The sequence below is a fragment of the Syngnathus scovelli genome, chromosome 14 (genome assembly GCF_024217435.2).
Source record: "Syngnathus scovelli strain Florida chromosome 14, RoL_Ssco_1.2, whole genome shotgun sequence".
Taxonomy (NCBI): Eukaryota; Metazoa; Chordata; class Actinopteri; order Syngnathiformes; family Syngnathidae; genus Syngnathus; species Syngnathus scovelli.
Genome location: NC_090860.1, coordinates 8478677 through 8497082, shown reverse-complemented (window position 1 = coordinate 8497082; position 18406 = coordinate 8478677). Strand labels below are relative to the sequence as shown.

The 18406-nt window shown below is 41.7% G+C and overlaps 1 protein-coding gene across 1 annotated transcript; it reads left to right on the top strand.

Annotated features, from left to right (window-relative positions):
* The first annotated feature begins 211 nt into the window (after nt 1–211).
* eif2ak4 (eukaryotic translation initiation factor 2 alpha kinase 4) lies at nt 212–16992 on the top strand. Its single transcript, XM_049740198.1, has 39 exons — nt 212–597; nt 699–814; nt 1994–2096; nt 2175–2348; nt 2478–2558; nt 2628–2773; nt 2848–2948; nt 3013–3170; nt 3779–4317; nt 4475–4590; nt 5004–5152; nt 5229–5662; nt 5730–5799; nt 5865–5954; nt 6035–6157; nt 6248–6352; nt 6452–6515; nt 6628–6707; nt 6815–6916; nt 6986–7036; nt 7122–7358; nt 7540–7615; nt 7911–8032; nt 8222–8271; nt 8446–8614; nt 9235–9351; nt 9455–9520; nt 9613–9783; nt 10441–10575; nt 10726–10833; nt 10960–11088; nt 12725–12811; nt 13133–13245; nt 13327–13382; nt 13968–14071; nt 14466–14534; nt 15274–15318; nt 15789–15904; nt 16641–16992. Exons 1-39 carry the CDS (start codon nt 469–471, stop codon nt 16696–16698), a joined length of 4959 nt encoding a protein of 1652 aa, XP_049596155.1. The 5' UTR covers nt 212–468; the 3' UTR covers nt 16699–16992.
* The last annotated feature ends 1414 nt before the right edge of the window (nt 16993–18406 follow it).

Sequence of the window (18406 nt, the reverse complement as noted above, 5' to 3'; positions counted from 1 at the left end):
ATCTAACATAAATCTACAAATTATTAATTGACTGACATGTAGTATATTCTTTTGGTCTTCTACTCTTTTGGTCTTCTTCGTGCTTTGTTAACTGACCTCATCCGAGTTCATGAACTTTCGTTAGTTCAGGTACCACAGATTAATTTCATTACAAATCTGTGCCACTTTAGTCCCATTGCTGCCCTCTAGCGCTCATTTTTGAAAACAAAATACGTTGACGTCAATATCCGCGACGGATCGTGCGACAGACATGCGACAAAACGCAGTTACCGAGGACTCACAAATCTAAGTTCGAGATTTCTAGTTTGAGTTAGTTTTAAAAAAGTGTTAGAAAAAGTGAAAAGATTGACGCTGAGCAAGTAGAGGGTCGGCTAACCTCGGGTGGTTGTTTACTAAAGTCTTGTCTTACAATTTCTCGTCTGAGTGTGACAGGACTGAGAAAGGTTGCCATGTAGACGCGGCAGAAGAATGAGTGGTCAATTCTTTCCCCCAGAGGGCACAGATGACCACACGGTCCAACAGGAAAATGAGTTGGAGGCGCTCGCATCCATTTTCGAGAAAGACTTCCAGGATCTGCGCCAAAATGATCCGTGGAAGGTAACTGTGAGGCACCTCCGTTACTATTGGCGAACACACCCTACAAATCAATATTGTACTGTATATAATCCTTCGCTTGTCTCCTTCTTCCTCCTCTCTAGGTGAAAAGACCTCCTGAGGTGCACCTCTGTTTGCGCCCAAAAGGTCTGAACTATGGCCAGGAATGTTACGTAACAGTGGAACTTCAAGTCAAATGCCCATCCAACTACCCAGACGTGTGAGTGCCAATCTGAGATATTTACATTCCTAGCTGTGAATATTTACATCAAAGTATGTTACAGTTGTAGTTGCTTCATCACTGTGTATTGAGTTTGACAATATCTCAAGCTCATCTCGACTTTGACAATTCCAAACAAGGCACTTTCAAATAGCATAAGCCACAGGTGTCCAACTCAAGGCCCGGGGGCCAGATACGGCCCGCCACATCATTTTATGTGGCCCGCGAAGACTAATTGTGCATCAAATTCGTGTGTCATCACTAGAATTGCAAATTGTCTTCACTTTTAATAATATCTTTTTTTTTTTTTAATATTTGACCAGTTTTTACTCATCTGATTTGAAAACGAGTTATTTGTCAGTTTGTTTTGTAGCTTTTACTGTATATAATATGAGGTGCTCATATATTTATTTGGGTTGACAGTCATAATGGACCTCCGAAAGAAGCTATGACTACAATGCGGCCCGCAAAAAAAATGAGTTTGACACCCCTGGCATAACCTTTGACCACTTGTTTTAAACAGTTTAAAAAAAAAATCCAACTTGAACAAGCACTGAGGGGATTCTGCTATACAGTGTTTCTCAATGAGGGACATGAAGCTAAGGAGCTTTTGGTGGTAAATGTTATACAAGGCATATGTGACAAAGTGTGATTTATCATTTATTGATTTCTATTCTTGACTTATTAATCAATGATTTGAGTTGTAATGAAGACAATCCCAGAGAGTTAAATTTGGCAAATTAAGGAGATTCATTTACTAAATCAGTTTTATTACACTCTACTTTTGGAGAATCATCAACATATTTAAGTCAGGTGGTACTCACTCTATGACAAAATGGTTTGGGGGACGGTACCAAAAAAAAAAAAAAGACGGAAAAAGGTTGGGAATCACAATTGTAGATCATTGGTGTTAAACTCAAGTAGGGGTGCAGCTATGGATTATTTTTGTATTTGAGTAATCAAGTAACATTGTAAAAGCTGACCATTTAAAGTCCAAACATAAAATACCTGAGTAAATGATTGTACATAGTTCCGGGCATACGTTTAGCTTAGTTGGAATAAACGAATCATTGAGGCAGAGTAAATGTAATCGATGCATTTTTCTAACCGAATCATTCGAATTACTTGATGAATCGTTTCATCCCTAAACTCAAGTCATCTTTCATGGTCATTCTGCAGGCCTCCAGAGCTGGAGCTGATGAATGCCAAAGGTCTGTCAAATGATAATCTACAGAACCTTCAGAGCGAGCTCACCAAGCTGGCAGCGGCAAGATGCGGAGAGGTGAGAGCGAACACACGCATACACGTGTGAACGTACACGTCTTGTCTGACACTTGTTAACCTGCCTCTCGACACCCAGGTGATGATTTACGAGCTTGCAGACCACATCCAGGGTTTCCTGTGCGAGCACAACAAACCTCCCCCACGCTCCTTCCACGAGGAGATGCTGAAGAACCTTCGCAAACAACAGGAGAAACGGGACTTGGAGGAGCAGGAGAGGAGAGACCAGCGGCGCAAGCAAGAGGAGGACATGGTTAACAATGTTTTTTTTTTAATAAATGTCAAATGAAAGAAGAAAAACAAATTGAGCATATGTGGTGGGATCCAATTGTTTTGTAGCAGTTGTGTTGGCATGGGAATTGACAAATGTTTTCTCTCTTAGGAAAAAGAAATAATGGCTGAAATCCAAAGACGAGAGGAGGAAAAACGAGAGGAAAAAAGAAGAAAGGAGATTGCCAAACAGGTCTCAGAGCTTCAACAGTTAAAATTCGAAGCACAACGTTTCGATTTTATGTTGAGCTAATCTTAATAGGAGCGACTTGAGAGTATGGAGCTACCCATCCCTGCTAGCATGCTGGGAAAGAGCCCACCCAGTGAATATGGAACTCCTCCTGACATCACAGACACCAAGAAATGGATCCCAAACCGCCGACGGAATAACTCAACTACACGTCACAGGTACCTAAACATTCAAATTTCAGAGTTATTTTTATCCGAAAATATTGCCATTATGTTCTTTATCCATCTGCTAGACGTGAGACAATCAATGAAGACAGTCCACACACACAGGAACGTCTTCATTTCAACAGCAGCACCTTTGGAGAACTCCATGTCCACAAAGGGAGACATTTAGGTGAGTAGTGGGATTACAACTCCAAATTTGAACTCTTTGTTAATTGTGTGTGTTCGTGTTACAGGAGTGAGTGAGAGGCTCGGCCGCAACGTTTATAATGCCTTCGAGGTGAACTCGGGTGACTTTGCAGTCATTTATGAGTGGTCACTACGCTGGAACAAGAAAATGGGCAAGTTCTTCACCAGTCAGGAGAAAGAAAAGATTGAGAACTGCAAAAAGCAGGCGAGTACAGCGAGATATTTTTATGGATGTAGTGCTACCATGTAAATAAATTCACTTTAAATTGGGTAAAGCCTTTGGGAAGCCTGTGGTATCTAGGGTCAAAGTTCATGTAAACAGCAAGTATTGCAACTTATCAGTTGCAATAAAAAAAACTTCTGACTAGGCTGCTTGATTATAAAAAAAATATTAATCAGGATTATTTTGGTAATAATTGATTAATTCAAACAATTATTTTTGTTGAGGTACAAAACAATAACATTTTAATTATGTAAATTCCTTTTGGACCAAACAAAATGAAAAAAAAATAGATTTTAAAATAAAAAAATGATACAAATGTATACATTCAAGTATGGCTTCCCTGTATGAACAAACATTGGATATTAATACATAATAATAATTGTTTTTAAAGACGATTTCTGTATACCTAACAATTTTGTAATCGTGGAAAGTAGTAATTGTAATTGAATTCCAATTAATTGCACAGCCCTACTGCTGACTTAATTGTGAAGTCATTTTTGGGACTTATGAATAGCAGCTGAATATTTTACTTGATAGCTTTTACAAAAGTGAGAGCTGTTGATTAAGTTTGACACTAAACCTCTCTGTAGATCCATGCGGCAGAAAACGAATTCAACTCCCTCCTGCGTCTTGAGCACCCAAATCTGGTGCACTACAGGGCGCTGAACTCCAGCGAGAAGGAAGACTGCCTCTTGGTGGACCTTCTGGTTGAGCATGTGGCCGGCAGCAACTTGAACCAAAGCCTCCTCGATCACTCTCCCATCCCTCTGGACAAACTCTGCCATTATACGGCCCAGCTGCTGGCAGCACTCGACTACCTGCACTCAAACTCGGTGGTCCACAAACAATTGGGGGCCTCCAGTGTGCTGTTGGACTCCGAGGGCAACGTTCGATTGACTGATTACAGCTTATCCAAGAAATTCTCCGATATCTGCAAAGAGGATATTTTTGAGCAGGCGCACGTGCGTTTCTCCGAGGGCACTGCGATGCCCACCAAGACGGGCAAAAAGGGGGACGTGTGGAACTTGGGGCTGATGCTGCTGGCTCTAAGTCAAGGCAAAGAGGTGAAAGAGTATCCTGTAACCGTGCCCTCCACCCTGCCTGCTGACTTCAAGGACTTCCTCCATAAGTACGTATCGATTTATAGCAAGAAATACACATTTATTTTTGGTATACACTGTATGTTTACATTCTAGAAAAATCAAGGCATTAAAAATAAATCTCTATTTATAAGTGACAATAATTGAAGAGATTTGCGGTCCAAATTGCACAATGTGGCCTCATAGGTGCGTCTGCTCGAATGATGTCGATCGATGGACAACCCAGCAACTCTTGGATCACAACTTCCTTAAGCCTCCATCACCTAAAAACCAGCCTCAGATCCAGGACAGCAGACCCGAAGGTGAATGTATGAATGTTATAAGAATAAACGGCGGCCTCATTAGGTAAAACCTAAACTTAAAAAAAACTACACACATAGTAATATAAAGCTTTCAAATCATTGTCAGAGGTATTTGTTTAATATTAGGACTGCAAGCAACATTGTTTTAAATAATTAATCTAACGATTATTTTGTTCATTAATCGATAATTTAAATCAGAAAATATTTTAATGTCATCCCTTTTTTTTTTTTTTTTTTATAAATAGGACATTATTTCAAATTGATAGTGCATAAAAAACACATTATGATTCCAGTTATAATTCGGTCCGTAACAATCGGTGCACCTCTTTTTATTATTATTGTGCATGTGATGTGACTGGGTTATGATGTTGAGATTTTCATTCTGAAACAAATCTCATCCCTTTTTACCTCAGATCTCGCTGTGGACTTTGCATCAAACCTGCATAGCCACATCCTCAACGCTCCATTCATTCCTGGAATTCAGAGGCAGTTTTCTCGCTACTGTAATGAGTTTAAGCAACTCGAACTTTTGGGCAAAGGGGCCTTTGGTGCCGTGATTAAGGTATTCTCTTTTGATACATATAAAATCTCATCTCTTGCATGTATTGTATGAGCATCTTCACCCCCTTCTCATTTAGGTTCAGAACAATCTTGATGGTTGCTACTATGCTGTGAAGCGCATCCAGGTCAACCCTGCCAGCAAGCAATTCCGACGCATTAAAGGCGAAGTGACTTTACTGTCGCGTCTCAACCATGAGAACATTGTGCGTTACTACAACGCGTGGATCGAGAAGAGCGAAATGCCCGTCGGAGGGATGCCGAGCAACACCGATAGCTCGGAGCCTCCGAGCACTCCCGAAAAGCCATCCCCGGTCCGGAAACCTCTACCCCGGCTCAACAAGCTTGGCCTTGCTGACAACGTGGAGGACATTGCGCCACCTCCAGCCTTGTCTAGCTCGGTGGAATGGTCCACGTCTATTGAAAGGCCCTCCAGTGTTAAATGTGGTCGACACCAGTCAAGCGATGATGATGACGATGATGAGGAGGAAGATGTGTTTGGCGCCTCCTTTTTGTGAGTTCATTTTAAAGCCGACAGCGCAAACTCATAATGCATCACTGAAGTATTTTCTTCCATTCAGACCATCGGACGACTCCATCAGCGGTGTCATCTTTGACAATGGAGACGATAGCACAGATGAGATGTCACAGGTTTGAATGTTTTTTGTGATGAACTTGTGTTTGTCAGTATAACGGATGCATGAGTGTCTCTGCAGGGTGAGCCAAGCAAAGGCCTGGCAAGAGAAACAACAGAGAGTACGGACTCTGATCGACCTTTTGTCACGGTGCATTACTTGTACATACAAGTAAGTGTTGGCTCGATGCAACATGATTACCACTATGTGTCAGTCCGAAATTTACGAACCATGTGACCATGTCTGTGCAGATGGAATACTGTGAAAAAAGCACTTTGCGTGACACAATTGATCAAGGTCTTCATCAGGACCAAAATCGGCTCTGGAGGCTCTTTAGGGAAATCCTCGACGGTCTTTCTTACATTCATGAACAGGTTTTACTCACCGACAGACACATTTGAACTATATTTTCTTCCTGCTTGAGTTTCCGTTGATCAAATTGTTACAGTTATCCTTTTTCTAAGGGGATGATTCACAGAGACTTGAAGCCTGTCAACATCTTCCTTGACTTTGAAGATCATGTGAAGATCGGGGATTTTGGCCTGGCTACGGACCATCCGGCCACTGTGGTAATTGTTATTCTGTAAAGTACATTACGCATCTTGCTTAACTTTTTTTTTTTTCCTGAAATGGCTGGCATGTGAATGCAGATGCTTGCTCTCTCCCAGGCTGCAGGTAAATTTGAAGTGGAAGAGAGCGGCTCTGCAGCACTGCAAAAACTGGACCCAACAGGTGCACAAACCTTTCAAAAATCTTTGCCTCCCCCCCTTTTTTCTTTTTTCTTTTTAATAACTACACCCTCTGAATTTTTCTCTGATTTTTTTTTTTTTTTTATTGACTGTAGGAAATCTGACTGGCATGGTTGGTACAGCTCTCTATGTTAGCCCCGAAGTTCAAAGAAACACCAAAGCCACCTACAATCAAGTAAGGTTTTGTATTTTGCCTATAATCTTGATCAAATTTGATGAAAATGTAGCTGGCCTTCTGTTTTTTGTTTGTTTGTGATGATGCATTATTATGTCTGCTCTCAGAAAGTTGATTTGTTCAGCCTCGGCATCATACTCTTCGAGATGTCTTACCGACCGATGATCACTGGGGCCGAGCGCATTTCAGTCCTGAGCCAGCTCCGTGTGGTACGTGCACAACTGAGATTCATCTTGAGATATTTGGGCCATGGTACTTCATTGCCTTTCTTTCTGCAGGAGGCCATTCATTTCCCTGACGACTACAGTAAATATGAGCAAGGAACGCAGGTAAAGAATATTTTGACACAGCATTCAAATTGTCTTTTCCACGTCAACCCAAATTGATGTGTTGTGATTCTATCTGTCACATCAGAGAAAAGTGATCGAGTGGCTCCTGAAGCATGACCCTGCGCTGCGGCCTACTGCCCAGGAGCTGCTCAAAAGTGAACTTCTGCCTCCGCCCCAGATGGAGGAGTCCGAGCTACATGAAGTCTTACAGCACACTATGGCCAATATCAATTGCAAAGCTTACCGCAGCATGGTGGCCCAGTTGTTTGCTCAGATTAATTCACCAGTCATGGATTTCACCTACGATATAGACCTTCACAAGGTATGATGTTGACTTTTGCTGGGGCTATTTAGCACACAAGCAGTTCCTCTTCTTCGCCTTTAGATGTCGCTGTGGCCTACAGCAGGAAACCCAATCGGCATGTGGCCTGAAAAGGGCATGTTCATGCTTCTTGCGTGTCTTCTGATCCTTAACAGAGGCTGTTTGTTTTGTCCCCCTCCAGGGTAGCTTCAGCTTCAGCAGCGCCAAATTGCAGCAGTATGTGTATGAGACGATCACCAGGATTTTCAAGAAGCACAGTGAGTGTGGAAGGTTTGCGCACGTGGGAAGCTGACATCCATCTGCAAACCTTTGAGACCCAAACATCTGCTCGGTTGAACGTCTCATGAACAACAATAAATGCACTGTTACAAAGAACATCAGTTGACACACGGACCCGTGTTTTACTGCATTTGTTCAAACTACTGATTGCCCCCAGCTGTACTCAGTTGTTCATGCTCATTTTGGATCTCCTCACATGCGTCACTTCTTTCAAGGTGAAGGTCATGTTGTCCTTTGCATACGCTTGCAGCGTTGTGTGATGTTTGTCATCAGGTGCGGTACGCCTGCAGACGCCGCTGCTGCTTCCCAGACACAGGAAGCTCTGTGAAGGCAGTGAGCCGGCCTGCTTCATGGACCACAGTGGTATGCTGGTAACGCTGCCCTACAACCTTCGTGTAAGCCTAGCGCACGTTGCACAGCACAACCGTACTGCTTCACATCTACACAGAAAGGGAACAATTAATTTTCCTTTGTGCTGACTCACACAGTCAACAAGAAACTATGTGGACTAAGTCGTTGATTGATTCCTGCAAGATGTGAACCGTCATTATTAATTATATGAATGCAACTTTTTTTTTTTCTAGATGGCGTTTGCGAGATATGTTGCCCGAAACAACATAACACATCTAAAAAGGTAAAATTTTAACCCGGGATGAGCAAGGTTTTGTATTAAAAATGATCATAAAAGAAAAAAAATGGAAAGATCATATCAGATCGTTCATTAATTTGGTTTGGTTTCCATTTTTTGTCATTTCGTAATTGCATTGACTCAAAAGAAGCTTGTGTTAATGTGTGTCTCTTTTCCAAGGTACAGCATTGATCGCGTGTTTCGACCCAGGAAGCTGGATCGCGCTCACCCAAGGGAGCTTCTGGAGTGCGCCTTTGACATCATCACACCCGTCACCAACAGCCTGCTCCCAGATGCCGAGACCATTTACACCATCTCCGAAATAGTCCAGGAATTCCCTGCACTTCAGGTTGCTCCCCTTTTACCATATTTGAAATAACTCAAGTGTCAGTACGCGCTTAGCTGCCTCGCCTTGCTTCATTTCTAGATAGTACATTTTGTTGACTGGCTTCGACATGTCCTTGTCCTCTCCAATGGATGCCGTCATCTCAACCTGTGTTGTTTGTTTTCCTTCTCCCTTAAACGTCCCACTCGCATGCCTAACATACCAAGCTGTTGAGGAAGTCAGACAGATTTACACCATGTTTATTATATACACCCTAAATCAGTTTGGCACAGCTTACTCTACTTCCTCCCCTCCCTCTCTGTAAAATCCATTTCCTGTCCACACTTCCCAAAGCTGCCTGTTCTGACTGGCATGTCTCTTGAACTCAATCAACCCAGGTTCAGCCTCTGCAGGGGTCCTCCAAGCCACCCAACTCAGTGTGAAAGATTTTAAATTAAATTTACAATTAGAGCAGCGTGGTCATAATTTGACATCGGTGTTTGTGTATTTGGCTGAGATTTTTTTTTAAGTGGACAGTCTCTCCTGTTATTAAATTGATAATCGCGCTTCCTCTTTGTTAATGAGAAATTATTTTGCGTTGCAGTCTTTGTTGGAAATGTATTTTTACCCCTTCACAATTCCAGGAGAGGAATTACAACATTTATTTGAACCATACAAGTTTGCTGAAGGCCATCCTGCTTCACAGTGGAATCCCTGAGGACAAACTAAACCAGGCCTCCAACATACTATGTGAAGCCATGGTCAGTAACTGTCTCACATGTATCACAGATGTTGTCCATGTGTGTCTTTAGCAGGTTCTTCACCAATATTTGTTGAATGTCCTGTTCTGGATTTTTACCCCAGAGTGAAAAGCTGACCAAACGTGAGGTAGAGGCAAAGTTCTGCAACTTTTCACTGTCAACAAACAGCGTGAGTGTCCGCCAGGTGTTTTTGTTGTCCGGAAAAATAATCCCACAGCAGCATCCCTCGCAACTGCTGAACTTTGTCTCTTTTGTGTAAAGTTGCAGGTGTTGTACAAGTATATTGAACAGAAGGGGACCCTAAAAGAAGTGGCACCATTACTGATTTCACTTACCAAGCAGAAGACGGCCGTCATGCAAATGGCCAAGCAGGGACTCAAAGATCTGGAGGAGGTTACGGTGCTACTTCAAAGACTTGGAGTGAAACTGCCAGTAAGGATGTCAAATGGATCAACGATACACAGTGGCTTTTAAAACCTTTTAATGCCAGATTTTTGTGATGAGAAAAAAAATTAAGTAAAGGAGGAGTAAGTAAAAATAAAATAAGAAAATGTGTTTGCATAAGTGTGCACCCCCTCTCATAACCAGGGATGCAGCTCTAACAGGTTCAAAGGGAGTCAGCCCAAATAAATGACCCCAAATAAATTTAATCTCTTGTAATAGATTGTTCCTGACATTTATATTGCTTACTAGCAGAATCCCGATTTTTTTTTGACTAAGATTTTGAAATGTTCATAATTCTGCACATGTAGACTAAGGCTCTAGTTGTAGCTAAAGAAAAACAACCGAAAGCATTATGCTGCCCCCAGCATGCTTCACAGTAGGTATGGTGTTCTTTTGGTGATAAGCAATGTTGTTTGTGCCAAGCATACCACTCGGAGCCTGTCATATCCTCAGTTATGAGGGTGTGCCCATCCTGCAACCACATTATCTCAGTCATTAATTTTTACTTCCTCTCTTTAGAGGATTTCATTTGTCGTGCATATGTATCATGGGTGAAATTTGTGTTGGGAAAATTATCTCACAAAAATCTGGTATTTGAACAGTGTTTGTTTTTGACCCTATGCAATGTGTGTGGTCTCTCTACAGGTGGTAGTCAATTTAGGTTTAGTGTACAAGGTGCAGCACCATTCTGGAATCATCTTCCAGTTTGTGGCCTTCATCAGGAAACGCAAGCGGATAGTGCCAGACATACTGGCTGCTGGAGGACGCTACGACCACCTGGTAGTGTAAATGATAAAGCCATTCATTCATAGTTACTATTAGAAATCAAGTTCTGCATGACCAGTTTAAATATTTCAACTTAAAAAACATTTCTGTATTAACATTAGTGATCCAGGGTGTCTTGATAAAGATTGACGTCTCTATTGGTAGATCCTGGAATTTCGTGGGCCTGCCTCCACAGTGCCAGTGCCTTCAGCAGTTGGTGCCAGCGTGGCGTTGGACAAAGTGTGTGCTGTGGTGGCCAGCATGGAGGAGCCAGTGAGACACCTACACACATGCTAACATCTGACATTACAATAGAGCGGCATAGAAGGATTCATATTTAATGCCTTCACTTTTTTTTTTTTTTTTTTATAACACTCATATCTTTGCTCTGTTTCCCAGCCATCAGTGAGTTCTTGTGATGTCCTCGTGGTTCCTGTGGGACATTCATGCATGTCCAGGGCCATCAGTGTTGTCCAGAAGCTGTGGAGCAACGGTGTTTCTGCAGACATTGCCTACGACGTTTCACAGGTTTGTGTCAATTGAATGGCGACATGTACTCCACATTATATATACTTTGGATATCATAATGGGATGAAAGTACCAGAGCATCTTTTTCACAACACTTACTGGTAAATATATTTTTTTTCTCTGTACACCCCAGATAATATCCCATCCTCCACCCTGATTTTGGATCTTTTTTTTTTTTAGGCTAAAATTGACTATTCTTGAGAAATTGTGGTAATTGTAGTATTCAAAGTATATTTCTGATAACACATTGTGTAAACTTTTTCTTCCAAGTATTTTATCAGTAAATGATGTTGCAGCACATCAATGCATTTAGGCATGTCGTCCACTGACATGCAACTTAAGAGGCTGTGATAAGTGTTGAACTGCAGCCAGTGTTTTTTGTTAGCTTGGCAATTTTGAAGCTAATGATAAGGTCTCGGTGCTATTTAGAAGGAATTCTGCCCCTTTTTCTTGCTGATAAGAATGAGCAGTCATATAACTGTCAGCACTTAATGGAGCCTTATCATTCTAATACAGACGACAATATCAGCAAATATAAATTGCAAGTAGTGTGAGCCTATGAGCACTCATAAAAAAATATTTTTGACCCATTATGAAGAGTCCAAGTACTAATCCCAGTTCTAATTATTATATCTCTGTTAAACAAAGCATAGTTTCCTTTTTTTTTTTTCCTGCTCTCTGACCAGAAAATAAGAAATCTGCACTACACTGCAGCACCGTAAATTCATATTTGAGTTCAAGCGGTCAGGGAAACTTTTTTTAAAAAGAAAATGAGTTTGTGAATCCCACCCAACAACTTTTCATCCCACAGCAACCTCCCAATAAATACTTTATAGGGCAGAATCATAAACTGTAAACAACAAGCTGATGAGTTGGGCATTGCATTTTAGGGGCTTGCAAGTGGAAACACGCTGTGATTGGACAAAAAGAAAAAAAAACCTGAGTCCTGATGCCTCTTTCACTTTCCACAAGTATATTTGAGAAGTTCAAGTACATACTATATGTAAACCCTGCCCACATGTTTTTCCCCCCTTTATTTTTTATTTTAATGTTCCACTCCTGACAGTGTTTACATTTCAAGTCCTTTGTAATGACATGGGACATAAATGGCCAGCCTTTCTGCTTCAAAGCCCCCCAGAAACAAATTAGGAAGAGTTTGTTTCTGGCTGGAAACAAGCAACCCTCTCTAATTGTCAAAAGTGTTTGTGTGGGTTTTTAGCTGATTACGTGTGCAGCCCAGTACCCAAATAAGTGGTGAGACTTTGAGAACAGCTTATTCAGATTAAGCTTTTGTTAGCTGCCATCACATGGCAAAGTCTCACAGCAACAATTATAGCACACTTCCAGTTTGCCTAATAAGCCAAATAAGGCTTTGATACATTATCTGTAACCTTTGGTTGACATCAGAGGATGTTGTAAGTTTTTAGTAAAAGTTTACAGTAATGTGATGCTCATTCTTTGTACTCTGAGGACTGCAGGGTTTGTTCATGAACCACATGATCAGTGTTGTTTTTTCCCTTGTCAAAGCACGATTCTAACAGTGTACACACTGGCGACGCATAATTTGAGATCGCTGATTTCCATGTTTGTCTCATTCCAAGGGAAACTAAAATTGAGCATTTTTTGTATGTGTTAGTCTCAGGAGACCTTGATGGACCATTGCCGGGTGGCTGGGATCACATGCATGGCCATGGTTTCTGACAAAGAGGGTAACTACGTGAAGGTAAAAGTGAAGAACTTATTTAAGCATTAAAAAAATGGGAAAAAAAATCTGTCAATTACACTTGTTGATTTTCAGCTCAATAGTTTCCACTTACCACTTCTAGGATTTTATTTTTTTTTTGCAAAATTTTAGACTGTCAAAATCTCTTCTAGCGTGGCTGAATATTACGTGCAGGAATTTACCAATATGCTTTGCGTACAGGAACTAGCCAAATAGTTTCTCCAGACATGTCGTGTCTATAAAGCATCTGTTCTTTAGTTTGTCAATACTTGACTTTCATTTCACCAAAGCACATCTTTAAGTTGTTTAATCAATCCTCAGGTCAAATCCTTAGAGAAGGACAGACAGTCGGAGAAAAGAGTTCCTGAGTTGGAAGTGGTGGAGCACATCATTCAGAAATTTCGGACCAAATTCTTAGAGGAAAGATACATCAGGTAAAGTGATTATTTTTTGGCTTCAAGTGTTGCTTTCATTTCTGGGAAGCTCGATACAAGTTGTTCCTTGTGCTCCTGCAGGGAAATATCTGAAAGCATAGGCCAAAACGCTAAGGGCTCCCAGATCAACACCACAGGTACGACGAGGCACACACACACACACACACACACACACACACACACACACACCCCTCCCTCTGTTTACACTCAATGCTGATGTGAAGCGTTAACACGTTTAACAGTTGTACCTTTGTTTCCCTGCAGACTGCTGAGTTACTTTCATGTTTCCAAAGTTGAACGTTATAAAGCAGGGATTAACCCACAGGTGTCAAACTCAAGACCCGGGGGCCAGATACGACCTGCCACATCATTTTATGTGGCCCGCGAAGACAAATTGTGCATCAAATTTGTGTGTCATTACTTGAATTGCAAATTGTCTTCACTTTTGATAATATATATATATATTTTTTAGTTTGACACCCCTGGATTAACCTATCAGGCCTGAGTGATAAAAGATTAGTTGGTGCATTTAAGTTGTTGCATCACCCACACACAATTGCACAGCCAACAGTGTGTTATAATGATAGTATAGATTGATCGCACAAGTGTGTGTATCTGTTTTTATACTGCTGTCCCATCAGCTCATGTTTTACCTAGAACTTTTCTAAGCCTGTTTTGGAAAATTGAAGAACCTCCTGTTTTTTTTTTTTTTTGGCCCACAGGATCTTCTGAGCAGCATGGGAGCAGTTGCAGCATGAACATTAATGTGAATGTCATCAGTTCGGAGAAAGTGTCTGCCAGCGCAAGACGTCGCTTTGAGACTCAGGTAACTGAGGCGATGCATCCTTTGCCACGTTTACATGGAATAGTTCAGTTCAATATTAAGTGGCACTCTAACATAACCCCGCCTCTTAAAGGCACACACTGCACTAAGATACGTAGCGTATTTTCAGTATATTTTATGCTTGCAATTTGTTTCATGTGTCCAAATACATTTGCAATGTTTAAATGTCTGCTTTTCTTTTTTTTTTTTTTAAATATTGCAGACTTCCACCTATTGTGGGAAAACTGCATTAAGTAACAGCATGAAAAAAACAAACATTATTTTTGTTTGTTTACGATTGTGCTTTTTCATTTTGACCATGCAAGGAATTCTTTTCTTCCACCCTTCTGCTTTTCTCCATTATTTTTGACTTTATCTTGCTCTCCCCCTCACTCAGATCCACACCAGATTGCAGACTCTTACAAACAGTTTGCAAAACAAGAGCAGTGACATTGAGGTTCTGGCAGTAAGTCATTTTGTTTGTTTACCCATACATCCACTCCCCCTTTTAGTACAGTCCCTCTTCATCTTTCCAATTCAAGTGTGACATCTCTACGCGATGAAAAGGTTTTTGATAGCCAAAGTATGAAACATCAGGAGGAGGAGTCCTTTTAGAGTTGTTTTACCTCATGCCAAGCTCCCCACTGAATCCAAACATGTCACTATACAATTCTTTCAACACATACTTCAATGTCCTCCTGCCATTTTGAAATTTTTTTTGTGGTTGCTTCCTAGATTTATTGCCAAGATATTCACACCATAAATCATCTTATTTACCTGTCACTGCATGATCCAAAAAAATGTTTGTCGTGCCTGCGGGACTCTGGACTGTATCAAGGTCTCATTCGTAAATATGACTTATTGAAACATCCCACGCCTAATCACCTTCATCCCACTAAACGGTCGCACAGGCTTCCAAGTCTTTGTTGTTGCATGTCAGCGGCCTGTTTGCATATCAGTCCGACTGGAACACAGCAGCACTCATTTTCCAATGATAGGCCCAAGAGGCAATTAGCCCCTTCCTGGGAAAGGGACACGGGCTGTTTTTCAAGCCAGCCAGGGGAAAGTGGAATTTTGAGTAATAGAGAATTGCGTAACCCGTTGAGTGAGATTGTACAGAAGGCATTATTGTTCGCTAAATCGTCATGGCATTATTTGGAAACACAATGGCTTCTAGTAAATGTACTTGTTTTGCTTTCCTGCAGGTGGACCTTCAGAAGGAAACTCTGATCAACTTCCTGTCTCTGGAGGTTGGTTCCCTTCGGACTTTGTCCAAAACATTTCAATAAAAGGTTACATCCTGGTGATGGGAGGAATGCTGTGGGTTGGGGCTGCCTGGAAAGAGTGGGCATCATAACTCAAGGACCCAGACAGGAAGAGGGGATCCCGTCTCCTTCCTTTAGCGTAGCCTCTGTTTAAGGAGGTGGTGTGAGGGAACACCCCTATTTTTTTTCCACCACAGTAGAGAGACTTGCTCCAGTCGTTTGAACCTGCACCCCATTTAACAATGCTGCCAGACAGGCTTGCATGCTTCAGGGGTCTTAATATTCACGTTCCAAACCTCTGGCCACAAGCCTCCTTCCAATAACTGCTGTGCAGAAAGAGTTGAGGCTTGGAAAGACATTTAATTATCATACGATCCAGAGGTTGCAGCTCATAAATTAGCAGGCCACCCGCAACAAACTCCACCTAGCAAACAATACCTGTCTCTCTTCCACAGTTTGAGAACGAAGAGCAGTACCACAGCAGCGTAAAGACTCTTCTGTCACGTCTCCCCAAGCAGCGCTACCTGAAGGCCATCTGCGATGAGATTCACACTTTTAAAATGACCAAGAGGTAGGATTTGTCATCAGATGTCACCATTAATTAATGTTTCAAGTTTTGAGTAAAAGTGAAAGCAAGACTAAATCGGACATCCGTATCATAACTAATCAGTTTCATGTTGGTAGCTGCCTAGAGTAAGCTAAATGTTCTTTTCTCCTCTCAATTGAGGCAATTCATTTAGCAAAGGAGAAAGTGGAACGCTTTTCAAAGCCCAGGTCAACGTGCGTAGCGAGGGAGCTCTATGTTGTACATTCCCGTTTAATATTCTCAATCCCTCCAGCGATGTAAAATCCCCCGTCTTTGAGCCTCGAGTGTTGACACCCGCGAATGCCCCAAGAGATGATTTTCGCTCAGGAATGATGAGATTGTTGCAAAAAATTGAGAAAATAAAAATCAGCCTTGCAAGAACACTTGGTTTTAATTTCCTGTTTATGTCTTCGATTTACGATTCGAGTGAATCGAAACTGATAAAAGAAAAGCGAGGGAATTTTGCGGGGGACTGAACATCTGTGTAGTTGTTTTTGTTGAAAGCGAGAACTAAATAAACAAGGCCTTGTGAACAAGTTGGCGTTACCTGGCAGTAGCAGATCATAAAGTTGTTCAGGGCTTTCATAACTGACTTGAACAAAGCATTTGTGCGCCAGGTCAACTCCTCTCAACATAAATTTACAAATTCAAAGTGATTGAAGCTCCACACGTCTCCTTGCTTCTTAAATTCCATGTCTGACACGTGTTGTCCTTGCTTCAGGGTGGCCGTGGTGGTCTTGTACAGCTTGAAGGATGACTACTACAAGACCCTCCTGTGAAGCCCATTGTGTTCCATGACCTGGGCCACTTCCTGCCGCCGGCCCGGGAAATAACACCTTCAGACTTGAATGTGTGCTTGGATATAAGGACAGGCACTGGCCCTCAAAGACATTTTTTTTTCTACCTTCATTATACCTCAGCTTTGTTGATGAAACTGTTGTGTCATGGTACGAGGTTTGTGGACTTAAACATTGCCTTAATTGCATTATTGCGCTTTTTATTTTCACCTACAAACTGTATTTTTCTTGTAATAAAGAGCAGGACTGAAAGTATGAATAAAATCTTTCCGAGCATGCTGTGTGCTTTCGTGTGTTCTTACCATTCTCACTCCCCCAAAAAAATCACTTTTCTTTCTAACGTGTTTCAACCAAAATGTAGGAAAGTGAGAAATATGTTTATTTTATTGATCCTTCTGAAAAGAAATCCTCATCTTGACGTTTATGAGCAAGCTTTGACTGACAAGCCTGCACGACTTGTGTGCTTTCCTGGCTTTTATAAGTCTATTTGGTTAGATGAGAGACTTCTTCCCCTCTCATCTGAAATAATATTGAAGAAATAGACTGCTTCTGCTTAACACATGGGTGTCAAACTTAAGGCCAGGGGGCCAGATACGGCCCGCCACATCATTTTATGTGGTAACTTGGAAAACATATTGGAACGCGGCCCCGAGAACGAGAGCTTGACACCTGTGACCTTTGATCATGATATTTCCCTAATAAAGTGGCCTGTTATTAGGTACACTTGAAAATGGCGGTGTACCTATTAGAGTGTCCGTGTGATTCCCTCGTTAAGTGCACCTGCGTGAAAAGTTTTAGCTACTTTTGAACGTGAAAGTGGCTAAAACTTTTCACGCAGGTGCGCTTAACGAGGGTCACTTGGAAAACATGATGGAACGCGGCCGAGAGGACTAGTGCTTGACACCTGTGACCTTTGACCATGATATATCCCTAATAAAGTGGCCTGTTATTAGGTACACTTGAAAATGGCGGTGTACCTAATGGAGTGTCCGTGTGGTTCCCTCGTTAAGTGCACCTGCGTGAAAAGTTTTAGCTACTTTTGAACGTGAAAGTGGCTAAAACTTTTCACGCAGGTGCACTTAACGAGGGTCACTCGGAAAACATGTTGGAACGCGGCCGAGAGGACTAGTGCTTGACACCTGTGACCTTTGACCATGATATTTCCCTAATAAAGTGGCCTGTTATTAGGTACACTTGAAAATGGCGGTGTACCTAATGGAGTGTCCGTGTGGTTCCCTCGTTAAGTGCACCTGCGTGAAAAGTTTTAGCTACTTTTGAACGTGAAAGTGGCTAAAACTTTTCACGCAGGTGCGCTTAACGACGGTCACTTGGAAAACATGTTGGAACGCGACCGAGAGGACTAGTGCTTGACACCTGTGACCTTTGACCATGATATATCCCTAATAAAGTGGCCTGTTATTAGGTACACTTGAAAATGGCGGTGTACCTATTAGAGTGTCCGTGTGATTCCCTCGTTAAGTGCACCTGCGTGAAAAGTTTTAGCTACTTTTGAACGTGAAAGTGGCTAAAACTTTTCACGCAGGTGTGTTTAACGAGGTAACTTGGAAAACATATTGGAACGCGGCCCCCGATCCCTCATTAAGTGCACCTGTGTGAAAAGTTAGGCTTCTGCAGACCGTGAAAATGCCCTCAACTTTTCACTCAGGTGTGTTTAACGAGGGTAAATTGG

Coding starts and splice junctions, on each gene's coding strand:
- eif2ak4 (XM_049740198.1), top strand. CDS start 469: ATGAGTGGTCAATTCTTTCCCCCAGAGGGCACAGATGACCACACGGTC. Junction 14,072..14,465: donor GACGTCGCTTTGAGACTCAG/GTAACTGAGGCG, acceptor CCCCTCACTCAG/ATCCACACCAGATTGCAGAC. Junction 15,905..16,640: donor ACTTTTAAAATGACCAAGAG/GTAGGATTTGTC, acceptor TCCTTGCTTCAG/GGTGGCCGTGGTGGTCTTGT.